At 32.7% G+C, this 14,837-nt stretch overlaps 1 protein-coding gene across 3 annotated transcripts; it reads left to right on the forward strand.

Moving 5' to 3' along the window:
- Nucleotides 1–46: 46 nt before the first annotated feature.
- On the forward strand, nucleotides 47–13,698 carry LOC106054453 (E3 ubiquitin-protein ligase RFWD3-like). Of its 3 annotated transcripts, none has more exons than XM_056044031.1 (14): nucleotides 47–110; nucleotides 1,914–2,826; nucleotides 3,623–3,739; nucleotides 4,204–4,289; nucleotides 5,120–5,219; nucleotides 5,401–5,576; nucleotides 6,594–6,708; nucleotides 7,176–7,274; nucleotides 7,887–8,050; nucleotides 8,681–8,869; nucleotides 9,736–9,830; nucleotides 9,951–10,039; nucleotides 11,903–12,070; nucleotides 13,012–13,698. In XM_056044031.1, the coding sequence occupies exons 2-14, from the start codon at nucleotides 2,029–2,031 to the stop codon at nucleotides 13,162–13,164; spliced, it is 2,349 nt and encodes a 782-aa protein (XP_055900006.1). In that variant the 5' UTR covers nucleotides 47–110; nucleotides 1,914–2,028; the 3' UTR covers nucleotides 13,165–13,698. The 3 variants fall into 3 exon arrangements, with proteins under 3 accessions (XP_055900006.1, XP_055900005.1, XP_055900004.1); XM_056044030.1 differs by having other exon boundaries at nucleotides 48–180; XM_056044029.1 differs by lacking the exon at nucleotides 47–110 and adding an exon at nucleotides 451–585.
- The last annotated feature ends 1,139 nt before the right edge of the window (nucleotides 13,699–14,837 follow it).

Below are 14,837 nucleotides of genomic sequence, written 5' to 3' on the forward strand. Positions count from 1 at the left end.
ATTTTTAGCAGCAAGTTTTGTTCAAGAAAACGAAACTTGCCTGGCTACAAAAACATGTCCAAGTAGCATTTATAAACTTTTTTCTATACAAGAAATGGAGCTCTAATAGGGTATATTACTATATAGATCAAGACTCAAGATCTACATCTAATTATTCTAATATTTTATCTAGTAGAATCTGTATGTAATTATGTAATACTCATTATTAGCTCTAGATATAAAATATAATTAGTATAGATTTAGTACTGCATGTTAATGATGTTTATTATCAAAATTTAGGGTGGGTATAGAGTTACTAAGAGTATAGTCAGTATAGACAGTATAAGTATAGATAGTCTAAGATAGTATAGTCAGTATACTGAGTATAGTAGTAAGTCAGTATTTCAGTATAGACTAGACTGTCACTAGACTCTCTAGTATAGTCAAAGATCTACTCATCTAGACTAGATGTAGTACTTACTAGTAGATGTAGTCTACATAATAAGAATCTAGAATCTAGATCTACCTAGTCCTAGAATCTAAATAAAAATCTGTATGAGACAGTGAATGATCTACTCACTACTGTTCTACTCTACTGTGACTAGTGTGAGTACCGTGGCTGGCGTGACTGTGAGTCCTGTGTAGACTGTATGAACTAGATCTACATCTAGATCTATAATCTATCTTTACTACTTATGAAGTGTATGATTATGATTGCATCATTGTTATGATGGTATAGACTTTAGTACATAATTATAGTACTATTACTTTGTAAATCTTCAAATTCCTGATAAAGGATAATGACAATGAATTGAATAATTATTATAATAATTATTAATATAGATCTAGTAACATTCTAGTTATTCTAGTATCATTTAGACTCAGTATAGACAGTATAGACTAGATCTAGGCATTGCCATGCATTGGATCATAGGGTATTAGAGTATTAGTGAATAACTAGTCACTAATGTGTGTCTGGTCACATAAAGTTCATTTATAAACTATTACCTGCATGGCAGTGCGCAGAGCATGTCAGCCCTGTCACTAGTGTCACTCTAGTTTGTGCTGGTTAGCTTTCTTTTAACTTTCTGAGTAACCCTAACTTCTCCGAAGCCTTTCTCTCAATGTCTAGATGATAACATCCTACCCATTTTCTCTCAGGTCAATGTAGCTAGCTAGTCATGTATTACATTGATACTCATTGATTATTGATAGTGACTAGAACTATATCTTGGCTCGTCTTGAGTCTAATACTCATATGTAGATCTAGAAAATGTCTTATTTTAATCTAGAAAAATATTTATAAATAAAATGTTTCGCTGCTCTATACTGAAACAAACGATATTTAACTATACAAACTTCTCTAGTCATGAGTACCTCACTAACAAAGTGGTTAGCACATTGGCACATTGGCCCAGCCACGAGTTTGAATTCAGGTTGTTCCTCTTTTTTTAAAAAATGTTTTTAAAAACTAATTACAAAACAGTAAAATCTACCCAGATATCCCTTTCTTTCTCCCCCTTCCCCTCATTTTCAAAAGGAAATAGCGTATTGAGAAAGCTAAAAGCGTGAAATTGTGCTAAACAAAAACAATAATAGGTAAAAATATTTCTAATAGCACATATTTATTTTTGTTGGCTTAGATGTATTACAAATCTAATTACATAACTGCTCCAAACTTATGGATTAAACTTTGTATATTATGCTTTTTTTTTTTTTTTAAAGTATTTCAGATTTTTTACTTTACCAGTGACATATATATGAATTTCCATGATTTTTTATTTTTACAAATATTTATGTGTGTGTGTGTTTATAATTTTATAAGTTTTGAAATTAAATAAGCTTTATCTTCTCTTCTCTTATGTTTTTTTTCATGTACATATATTTCTTATAATTAAATGTATACATTACTTTGATCAAATTTCTTTTGACAGTTTGATGGCCTTTATTTGAAAGAGATATATCACATGCAACAGACTTGACTGAAGAATGATGCTGATGTTTAACAAATATGCTACCTGTGAATTTATCTAACAAACACAGTTTTAAATGTCCCTCCTAAATAATAGTCCTGTTCAGCCCAGTGAAATCCTCATCTCCAGTGAGGATGAAGATGAAATTCAGACGCACCATAGGCACACTTCTGTCAATGAAATAAGAAGTATTAGAAGTTTAATAAACCAAACAAGGATGCTATTAGTAAAGGCAGAAGCTGAATCTCGCCCAGAGCCATACAGAACTGAAATGACTTCCATATACAAATACTCATTTTCATCTAACGTTAAAGTAAACGACTTATTTAGAGACCATGAAATGACAGAACTGTTAAATATAATGTCCTTGCTAAAAAGTCGGCTGAGCGCTGAACATGTGTTTGCATTGGGATGTCCGCAGCATCCAGAAGAGCGTAAAATTTATGATGAGCTTGTTATGCATTATTCTGACCAACTCTTGGAAACTTTGGGAAATGTCTCAGACAGTTCTTTGCCTCCTCGAGAAGGTAGAGAAAGTGTTTTTCATAGCAATTTAGGTCTTTCAAATGTAAATCCAGAGTTAGGTCCTTCGACATCTTGGCAGTCGAGGCATGATTGTGTTCTGCCCAAAAATTCTCACGCTCTTAAAAATTGTGAACTTTTAGGCAATGACAATGGTTTGGAAGTAATTAACCATCAGAAGAACATAGAAGAATTACTGCAGAATGTACAGAAATTAACTGACCTTTTTCATTTAGATTATAAGAATTTAGAGGAAAAGTGGAATGATCCAGAAATACAGACAGTTTTAAATGCTATTTATTCTTCATTAACTGCAGCACTCAAGTTTAAAACAGAAAACAGAGCTGAAGGGGTAAGTTGGGAAATAGAAAAAAAAACTTAACAATGTAAATTTTGTCACTTTCACTAGCCTTTCCATAGATTTAATTTAATAGGTTTGACATTCTGTAACAAAATGTGAACTTGTGAATATTATGAGCTCCTACCAAGACGATAGTTGTTGTATGTAACTTTGAATTGCTCCACCCTTCCTCTTTGAAACTGAAAGAAGACACAATTTTGTGGTTTATAATTAGGTACAAGAAAATGTTTAGCCTCTTAAAAACTCTAAATGAATTTTTTTAGAAATAAATTTCTTTTATTTAAAAGAAAAAAAAAATTAACAATAATGTCAATTATAAAATAACTCATCAGTCGTGCGAAGATAAAACATTTGTGTGGCTGCCCCCAAGACTGAGTTAACCTTGTGGTTTAAAGGGGCCTATTGCTAGATAAGGATGACTGCCTGGCAATATGTGCTTTGGGTTGTCATCGTCATGGTTTCTAGTTTGAACCCTGCCTGCTATGATCCTGTCTTGTAGGAGGTCTGCCCTAGGGTATAATAATGTTTAATCTGAAAGACTGTCTTGTCTAAAACTTGCAAGTCAGGGATAAGGCAATCTATATAATGATTATTCCTATTTAATTTTCTGATGGGCCATTTAGATCCGAGTCTTTTTTTTTGTTAATGTTTTTACCTGCTCATTTAAAAAAAAAAAGACTTTAAATGAAGTAAGCTAAAGCTTGGAGTTTTTTTTTTTTTTTTTTTTGTAAACTCTTTAAAATATTTTTGTTTTTTAAACTAATTATCACTATTTCCCAAATGGCAGGCTCAGAGTTTATCTCCTAGTCAAAGAAAGAGAAAAAGAAGTGGGGATGATGTCAGTAAGTCAGAAAGTAAGAAATCCAAGGAAGGAGACACAAGTATCTCTCATGAGGAAGAAGAAGTAACTTGAATAGTTGATAAGCTTGTCAATTGTTATTCATACAGATAATACACACCAGTTTCCACATAACAGCACTCACAATACCAGTTTCGACATAACAGCACTCATGCACACAATACCAGTTTCCACACAACACATACACAATACCAGTTTCCACACAACACACACAATATCAGTTTCCACACAACACACACACAATACCATAAACTGAATTTATTTTTATGATAATTATGTTAAATGGATCGAAGTAAATAGTTTTCCTTAACATTTTACTCAACTAAAATTTGATTCTAGTTAAAAATTAAGCAAAGATTTAATTTATTATCTGCAAGCTGTGTTCTTTATAACTACAGAGGTTTGATTTCCTTTCAAGTATAAAATCTAAAGCTTCATTTTCAGCTCCTATCTTGTTCTGAAACTGGTTGACAAAACTAAATTTTATCTCTTCACCTTTTTTGTATTAGAACTGTTCAGTATGTCTGGAGCCATGGACCACAGGGGGTGAGCACAGAGTTACCTGCCTGAAGTGTGGACATCTCTTTGGCATGAGGTAAGAATTCTTTGATTGTTCTATGGAAGATTGGTAAAGACTGTGAGTTGTATTGTTAATAATATTGTAATGACTCTCACTATCTAGGCTCTGTGTATCACTGCACCGCACATCACAATCTCAAAGAACTTGACATATTATTGCCATATTATTTATTACAAGTGTAGTATTTAAAACTTACATTTGTATGATCATCCAGCAAAATTTACTTTAATTTTGTTTGTTCTGCAAAAATAAATCTTGAAACCATGGTGGCTGAGTATTAAAACTATGAACTGATGAGTCCATATAGGTTTAATGAACCCAATAGTGCCTATTGCCTTAAGATACGTTGTTCACTGTATTTGCCTTATGCTGTAGGATGCTAGTAGCATTTTGAAAACTTTCCTTTAAGAAAAACGTATCTTATCTTGTTCGAATGAGAACACAAGCATGGTGATGTTTAATTTAATTATTAATAAAAATCAGATATGTTTAGCTGTTTATTAAATTTTTAAAAGTTTTTAAAATATATTTTAGGGTTATCTCTCTTTGTTAGACAGAGGGTATTTTATAAACCCCAAAAAGGCGCATTGGGTTGATGGCTGATGTTGATTTTGTCAGGAAAGCTGATGGGTCGCAAGACACTTTTACATTATCTATCTTGAAGAGAGCTTTACCCTTGAAAGCACAGAACAATATATTGATAAAAATCATAGGAAACACACATATATACACATTTAATAATCTTAAGAATCTTCCTTATCTCCCATATCAAAACTTTTAATCTTGTTAACCAAACATTCACATTTGACATGTTTACCCTAGAATTATGTGTATATCTCATCTAGCTGCATTTTGAAGTGGGTGGAACAGGCTCACTGCTGCCCACAATGCAAGGCGCCAGCTAAGAAATCTGATTTGAGAAATATTTTTGTTACAAGAATAACAGTAAGTAGCTTACAAAATAGAGCATGGTAAATGACATATTGTAAGAGTACAATAGTTACTGAGCAGAAGAAAGTGAAGGACATGGTGAAAGATATATATCTTATCTTATAAAATACAGATGTTACTTCAAAAAAGTTCACGTCAGAAACTTAGTATTATATCTTATTGTTGTTTTTTTTAGGCTGAGGATACATCAGAAAGAGATAGAGCTCTCAAACTTCTGGAGGAAGAGAAAGCAGCCAGAAGACAGTTAGAGCAGAAAGAGGCCCAGGCCAGACATAGACTGGAGCTGCACATTGCAGATAATGAGGCGCTTAGAACTGAACTGATTCAATTACGTTCTGCCTTCTCAGCAGGGTAGATCATTTGTCTTCTTATTGCAATAGATCATGTGTCCTCCCTTTTAACATGGTTAAAACTCTGTCTCAGTGGACTTTTTTTTTGTTAGTATTCAATTGCAAACTGAACTCAACCTTCAGAACAAATCTTAAAACTTAACTATTACAATTTAAATATTTTTGTTTTATATGTTATATTAAATTTTGAAAACTGTCTAAGAAAAATATGCTGTAAAAAAATGCTTGTAAGCATCAAATTGTGGAATGGAGATGCAGTGTATTAAATTTTTTTTTTAATAGATAAAACCAAAAATGTAAGCAAAATATATTATATTATTATCTTTTTTCTCAATAAAATAAGAGTTAGTCTTTATCTTTACATGCATAACCTCATTGTTAGTTATCTTTATTTTTCATGATATGCAGACAAATCTTTGCATTTAATTGACTTTTTAAATTAAAATATCTAGTTAAAAACTTAACACTTGCTTAACTGGATTAGTGATTCTCAGCTCTTTATTTTTGAGTCCCAACCCCAATGTTATATAGTTAAGGAGACTAGTCACTCCAGAAAGTCAAAGCAACAAAGATCTTTAATATTTAAGATGGCTGTCTTTTCATGTGATATGTGCTTTGGACTCGTTATGAATGTCTTGAGTTTGAACCCTGGCTGCTACCATATCCTGGTGTCTTGCAGGAGGTCTGGACTAGGACATGAAGTAACATCTGAAATTTATTAAACAAACAGTTAAACAATTTGGGTTTTTATGGCATTGAACCAGATATATTAATGGCAATGTCTTCAGTTCCGAAGATTAAGGATCAGTGCAGTGTTTCACTTGACTACTCAAACCCAGTTGCAACCTGCATATGTTGCCCGGCGGGGTCTTTTTAAGTTTTCTTTTTGATCTTCTGTGCCCCTTTTCAACTAGGGCTTTTTGTTTTGGTCTCAAATGTGTCTCCAACTGTCTCTTTCAGAGAATGTATTACTTAATTCTCAAAGTCTTGTAAAGCTTATTAAATTCAATACTTTCAGACCTTCAACTGTGATAGCTCCCATCCAGCAGGCTTGTAATCCCAGCTCTCAAAGTAGCCAGGCTGTCAGTAGCAACAAACGTTACCATCAGTTCATGAAAATTAATATAGCTCAGGTAAACATTATATTACTCTTAATTTTAAAAAAAATTTAAGTAAATAATTTCATTTTATTATTAAATAACATGGGGGTGGTTGGCTTCTGAACTTGAGGGTCCTGGGTTCAAATCACAGTGGAGACTGTGATTTTGAATTTCAAGATTTTTAGGTTGCCCCTGAGTCTTCCCAACTCTAATGGTACCTGACTTTAGTTGGGGAAAGTAAAGGCGGTTGGGCATTGTGCTGGCCACATGACACCCTGCTCGTTAACCGTTGACCAAAGAAACAGATGACCTTAACATCATTTGCCCTATAGACCTCCAAGGTCTGAAAGGGGGACTTAACTTTATTTTTTACTTTAAAAACATGCAAATAACTCATAAGCTTTAAATAAATTGAATTTTGAAATAACGAACATTTAGAAAAATTCTTGAGAGTTGTTTCAATATATGATTTGATGCTACTCAATTTTTTGTTTGTTCAGGATGCTAACTGCCGTGTGTTTGAATATAGCAGAGAACTTGGAATGGTCGTCGTGTCTCAAAAGTCTACAAATGCATTGTTTAGAGGTTATGGAATTAAAGTAAATTTTTGTTTTTGACATTTTAGCACTACACACAGAAAATAAGTTTGTATAAAATAATAATTACCTGTATAAGTTGAAAACAAATAGTTTTTCAGTTCAACTTGGTCAGATTAGGTCAGGTCATATAACAACTCAGAATAGGAAATATAATTGTAAAGCATTTAATAGGTTATACAGTAAATCAATAAAAATTGCTAAAATAATCTTTAAGTTTTAATTACTGTCCTTATACCAGTTTGGAAATTAAAAAATTTTTTTTAGCTAAACGCAAAATAAAATGAAGATTCCTTGGAGGAACCTAGGTGATCTAGAATGGATTAATTTCTTACTTATATCTTGTCAATTTCATATTATGTTGTTATTATGCTGATATTTTTGTTAGGTATTTTACATCATTTTTTTTTCTTAGGAACTTCTACCCCTTGATATAATGCAGTGCTTTAAAACTTTGACTTATAAATTTTTTCACTACTTTCATTTTCTCTACTTTGCCACTTCCCAAACCTTTATTACAACTGTCTAAAAAGTTTTATACTGCCTTTACTTTCTTTTACTAGCATTTTGTAATTGAAAATAAAATAAACTCTTTCTGTCATGACTTTCTGTTAGATGTTTTCAAGAGACTTGAAGCCACTGTCTTACCAGCCCCTTCACTCTGGTGCTATTCGAGACATGTGCTTCAGGCCAGCTTCCTACGATGGCCAGCTGCTAAGCTGTGGATTAGATAAGTCTATACAGTTGACCAGTGTCACAAGTAAAGTGGTCATTCAAAAGTAAGTGTTTTTTTTTCTGTTTTCAAAACTGCAAGGATATGTATTTATCTTCCAACTTATTTTACTACTTTGGTAGAGCTTAGTTACCAAATCAAAATATAAACATGTAAAAAGAATTGATATCTTTGATATTGATCACTCGATGTAACTTGTGTTGCATTGATTTAGACAGGGAAGTCAGGTCCAGAGGCAGAATTTCTAATGTAGGCTCAAGGAAAAAATATAGTTAAGAAACTTCAAGTTAAGACATTATGTACACTAGTTCAATTGGCCAATGAAGGAACCCTCTAAGAAAGGGTTGTAAGTGAAATGGCTTCTGGAAATGTCTATTTCATTTCTGTAAAAGGAAGACTAGTGCGCTTAACTGGGTCTTTCAGTTTCTCAAGCTAATTTTCTACCAGAGTGAACTTGATATATTGTAATCGTAACTTTGATTTTAAAAATTAATTTTACCTTTTGTTATTCTATTGTCCGCTTTTAAGAACCTGTGCTATGCTGTTCAGTTGAGAGTTATTAATAACATGCATAATCTATTCCCAAAAGAGAATGTAACAGATGTGGCCTGCTTTACTCATTGCTTTGTGGTATGTCTGCTATCTGTATAATACTATATGACTACTTTGATTGAAGGTACACTGTGAGCAGTACTGTCTGGTGTTGTGCCTGGAACACTGGTAACACAAATCTTTTCTACGCAGGCTTGGAGAAGGGTGTGGTCAGAGAGTTTGACATTAGGATGACCAACACTCATGTTCAAGATATAATGGATAGTGGTGGTTGTCCCATTAGCAACATTCAATATTGGAACAGTACGAACAAGTAAAGAAAAATTTATTGAACTTTTTATATTAATACCTAGAAATAATATAAAATGAAAGTAAAGTCTAGAAAATATGATACAGAATTATATTATTTTAGCTACACAACAGCTAAAAATTGTTTAATTAGATAATTAATAGATTCATTGCTAGAAAGAGGCAGGTCTTGGGAGTTTTTTCTAGAGTATAATTTAAATGAAAAACATATTAGTTTACTAGTTTCTTATGTAAATATCTACATAAAAGTAGATTGATATCACCAGTTTCTGCAGCCCTGACCTGCTGGCATTACTCACCCCAACTATTGTCTGATACTACTCAACTGGATATACTCCAATCCCAATCAGTAGTACAATATTCAAACAAATCTTCCACCTCATGCCAGATCTGATACTTTGGTACTGGAGTTCCCAGCTAGTTGTTCTCTGACTGTGACATTTGTTCAATTTAATTACCATTCCTATCAATTACTTCATTAAAAATCACTCAGTAATAATTTAACACAGAAATTGTTATTCCTAACAAAAAATAAACAAAACTTAATCATATACAAACATTTTCTAGGTGTTCAGGTTTGTGGTAGGTAAATACTAAGCAAATCAATAAACCATTAATTAATTATTTTTTGACACCTAAGTTTTAAAAAAAATTTAATGTAAATTTAGACAGAAAAATATAACACACAAATTTTGTTCAATGTTTTGTTTACTGTTTTGATTTATGAAATTTAGGGCATGAATAACATGAAAAGAGATGTAGTAACATTGTCTTCAATAGTAACATTGTCTTCAATAGTAACATTGTCTTCAATTACTTCATTGCAACTTTGTGCTCTATTGTATTTTATTTGTGTTTGTAATTTTGAAGTATCCAAGGACTGTTGATTGCCCAGTTACAGAATGTGACATTCAAACAATATGTGAATGACCAGTATACAACTCATGTGCTACCTGCAATGCAAAGTGAGTATATACATTTTAATGGACCAATATTGGGTTTGGAAGTAACCAGCCTCTCTCTCTCTCTGACTAGTAGGTTTTCATTTCTTTTAACCTTTATTTAAAAAATGCTGCCATTCACAGGTCCATTGGTGAGTCTAAGTCTACACAACAGTGGCTACTTCTTGTCTTCTTACCGACCTGGAGCCCATTTACAGAAGTGTCGATATGAGGTAAATTTCACATGTATATTTATCAAGTGTTTTCATCTTCCCAGTGGCTGCCTGACAAGCTTGAGATATAATGAAAGCTTTACTCTTATGTATGCTTCTTAGGGGTCTAAAATGTTATGTATTCTGTTTGAATTATATTCACTTATAATGAGGCACAAATATAGACTACCACTTAACTTGGCATAAGTGTGCAAAAGCTAAAAAAAATATACTAAGGTATAAGGCCAGTTCTGTCTATTTGTTGACATTAAACTTATTTTGAGTTTCAAAGAGATAAAGTACTTTTTATTTTGTTTAGCATGTTTTGTCAGTGTCTTTTTTTTCTATAGTTTACTGAATGCTTAAGTGGTGCTTCATTTCATTGGCAATATGAGCATTTAAAAGAAAGACTAATTCTATTCAAATCAAATCAGTTACCTGCAGAATACTCTATAAAATTTTGAAGTCATGTTATCATTTTGTATTAGGTGTTTCTAGGATAATTAGCACTATTAGAATTAGCTTTGTAAATAAACAATCATAAACTCTGGACCATGGAAAAGTTTAACCTCCATTTCACTTGACCTGTGGACCTTCAGGTCTTGAATTACTTTCAACTATGCAGTAAAAAGTTTTAAAATCTGATTATTATGATGAATATGACATTTAAATACTGATATTTCACACTCAAATAAACGTCATATTGTGTACTACATAAAATTAAAAGCCTATTGGATAGACAACAAATAGTAGCACTTTGATTACCAGATATCCAGCAAATCGAGCTCATGTCCTCATTTTATGCCTGGCAGCCTTTGACCCAAAGTGTGAAAATGTCCAGCTTTTCAACTGCATTTTGATTTAATAAGTCTTTCAAAACTTGTGGTTTAAACACTCAGTCACTCAGTCATTAATAACAGAAAGAGATTTTTTTGTCTCCTTCATGCACCAGTGTTTGTTGACTCAAGACTTGAGTTCCAGTTTGCACCAATCATGAGCTAATGCAAAAAATCGTTTATTTGAGAAATTATTATCTACCGCATTTTTACGCTTATAACCCGCTGGTTGTACAAGTTTTTACAAACTAATGGCAGCTGTGTGGGGTATATAAAGGTGCGGGGTTCCCAAAATTTATTTTACTCATAACTGAAACTATGGACATAGCAGTGGGTCTTTATACCTCCTATAGTTGGCTATGTGGTTATGAAATGTACATTGGAAAGCTTTAAGAACATCAGATATTATAAACCTCTAGAAAACAAATAGGACCTATGCTGCTGAGAATCAGGCCAATCTTAGGGCCCAGCTCAGCTGCTGCAGCTAATATTTCTTCACCATTACCAGATAATTAGTTCGACTTTCTGTGGAAACAACATATACAGGTATGACCGTTGGCTCGTATTTCTCAATCATCTCCTATGTATCGCGTCTTGAGTGACAGATGTCTGATGAGCTGCAATTTTATGTGCCAGTAGTTTACTACAAGGCACACTTTGTACATGCTTAGTATATAAGGGTGCAGGTTGTGCGTTTTTTTTTTAAAATTTATTTTATAATTTGTGCTGAGTATATGTGGCGTATATGCGCAAAAATATGGTAGTAGTTTTATTGCCCATGATCTACTGACATGTTTCATCTTATTCATTGTAGTCCAAGCTTAGCATTTTGACTTTTATTTTTCTTTCTTTTAAGACTTTGTAAATGCAGGTGTTTGGTAACCCTATCTCTGATCTTTTTGACTCCCCCATACAGCTTTCCAGCACCCAACAAGTCATTCTTTCATGATTTTAATTGCACAGATTCATATGTTACAACAATATTTATTAATTCATTGCCTACTATATTTGTATAGCACCATGATTTTTTTATTTTTGAACTTTACAGATCTGCAGTCTGACTCAGAACCCAGAAGAAAACACATTCTCTTTGAATCGACAAGCAGTATGGGATGGGGGCAACATGCAGGTGGTCATTAGTAGGAACGCACTTATCTCACACCCTGAATCTGACAACGACTTGCTGGCTGTAACTGCCAACCACTGCAATAACTTAGTAAGCATGGCTGCCTTTTTTCTTCTCCTAGCAAGTGTAGGGCATGTTACCAGTTTGTATTTTAAACTTTTAAATTGTCTAGCCTTGACATTTTTGTCCTGTTTTTATTTACATTTCAGCACAATTTTTTGTGTTTTATAATGTGTATTATGTTGTTTCACTGACAATTATTATGGCTTATTTTTGTTCATCATTGTTTAAAAGTTGGGCATAATTTAAAAAAGTGATAAGATTATTATACAAAATAAATTGTACAAACTAGGGATCTGTCCACTTCCATTTTTTTTAAACGTGGAACCCTAGTGTTCTGTGAGGCCTGATTGATATTCTACTAACTACTGCAATAATTAGCTAGCAGGCCACAATGTGAATAAACCTCTCTTGTAAAAAATAATCAGTGTTCCGCTAAATACTTAGAATGTGCGAAGTTTATTTAGTTAGAAAAAAACTTTGGGAAACACTATCTTTACCCAAACCTGCAAGTTAGCAGGGGCTCGTAGTGGGCACGGTTTGAACTCATGACCATTGTTGTACCAAACTTGCAAGATAGCAGGGGCAGTTAGTGGGAAGGACTCGAATTCATGACCATGTTTATGATGACAGACCAAAGTGCATACCAGGCAACCACCTGCTTCAAAAGTGGTAGAAATTATTTTGTATAAATGTTTTTTTTTTAATTTTTCTGTGCTGTAAATGTTACAAAAGAAATGTGTAGGCTATGAGTAGAGATAGCTTTTTTTTTTTTTTTTAATTTAAAAAAAAAAAAAAAGTGTAGAACTTCGTTATTTAAAGTGTTTTGAGGACTATTCCTCTGCTATCTCTAAATTATAACACTGCAATGGTTCATATTTGAGTACAAAATTTTTATTATTCTATACAATTCCTGCTCAAAATATTTTGCATTGTATATTGTCTAACTTATTGTGATATTGTGTATACAGGTCAGTGTGTGGGACGTGACCAAGAAACAAGAGTTGCAGTCCTTACCATGTTATGACAAAGCTATTGACATTAAGGCTATATCTCACAATGGTGGAGACTGGTTAGGTGTCCTGACAGAGAAAGACTTAGTGCTGTATAAATGGAGAGAGTAAATCTTGTGTGAACTAACAACTGTTGGTTTTAATGTTGACATTATGAAAATATAAGAGCTGTGCACTGTCTCAGAAGAAATGTGGACCACTTTTCTCAGATACAGTATTCTGCTACGGCTTCCAAATGACAAGAGGAAAATCAGTGACTCCAAAAACTTTTTGTGAGGCATCCTTGTCTAATTACATGATGTTTTCCAAGAGCAGAAAGAAGAGAGTTATGTTAGAGCTTCATTACATTAGCAGAGCAAAACATTTCTTGTTGAAATCACTATAACCATCATCTATTTACTTGAGTCTCTAAGGGCATTACATGTTTTTTGGCAGCTCAGTATTACATGACCAGGTTACATCAGGAGACTTTTAATGTGTTCAATATTTCACTGTATACAAGTTTTTTTGTTTTTTTTTTATATCATCTACCTGAGTGATATAGCAAAATGCAGATTTAAAAACCCATTTTTTGTGTATATTCTATCTACATTTAGACATGCATTTGATTTCTGTCTAAAGAAATAAACAATACAAACACTTTCATACTAATTAATTATTTCTTTAAAATTTATTTTTATATAAAAATTTGTTTAGTTCAATTAGTTTTAACAGCCTCTAAGCATCATTAGTAGAAGGATCCTAGTCACTGCATAAGAATTGTCACTAAAATTTATATTATTTTTTTAGGAATTTTGTTTAAAAAATGTTCATTTTTCAAATAGATTATTGAAGGAAAATAAATTTCCATATTTCCATTTGTTTATTGCAACCTTTTTCTGCCTAGGGCCACAATAAGAAAATTTGGGGATGGGGGGGGGTGCATAAATATATATATATATATATATTTGCACTCCCAATTGAGGAATTACAACAAGAGTAAGCCATTTCTTAAAATAATTTTAAGAATTTATAATTTTTTTTTTAATCATATCACAACATTTATTTCACCACAAATATAAAGTTGTATATAACTGTTTATTCTCATGCATAATGTTCAGGAATCATGGAACTAGCTTACTAGTTTGTTATCATTGTGACTGCTGTCAAATTACAGTCAATAAGTGATATTTGATATTTTGGGTTTTAGGCACATCAATAAGCATCGACCTTTTCTAACACTTGACAATTGTCAAACAAAAAAAAGTATGTTTTCAGATGAATTTGGTTCCAAATAGTATCAAAGTTCAGCAACAAATTTTTTTTTTAGTGCGGATACACAGCTTCTAGCACCCTTTCTCTCGCGAAAGAACTGACTGGTACTTATCTTTCAGGTCATAATTTGCTACGAGGTATGTCTGCTTTAAATGGTGAGCTGAGGATATTGAAAACTGGTTCCATGTTGCTGACGTCTTAAAATTTGCTTTCCAATTCCACAATCAAGGAATACAAATAAGTCTTGTACTTTTCAACCATTTCACTAGAACTAGTTTCACCTTTGAGCTAAGGAAAATGATAAAGCCTAATTTCACTTGCTAGCCTAAAGAAATGGAATAGCTTTTTGTTTGAAAAGATTTAAGATGTACATACATTTCATGTGCAAACAACACGTTGCGATGCTTTCGATGATAAACATGAAGTGTCTTCAACTAGTCATTAGAAATATTAGCAACAAAGTCACAGTCAATGTCCTTCAAGGAACCTAACAATTTTTTCCTTGAGATTCCATATTCTTCTTATGCTAG

This window comes from Biomphalaria glabrata, chromosome 10 (assembly GCF_947242115.1).
Source record: "Biomphalaria glabrata chromosome 10, xgBioGlab47.1, whole genome shotgun sequence".
Taxonomy (NCBI): domain Eukaryota; kingdom Metazoa; phylum Mollusca; class Gastropoda; family Planorbidae; genus Biomphalaria; species Biomphalaria glabrata.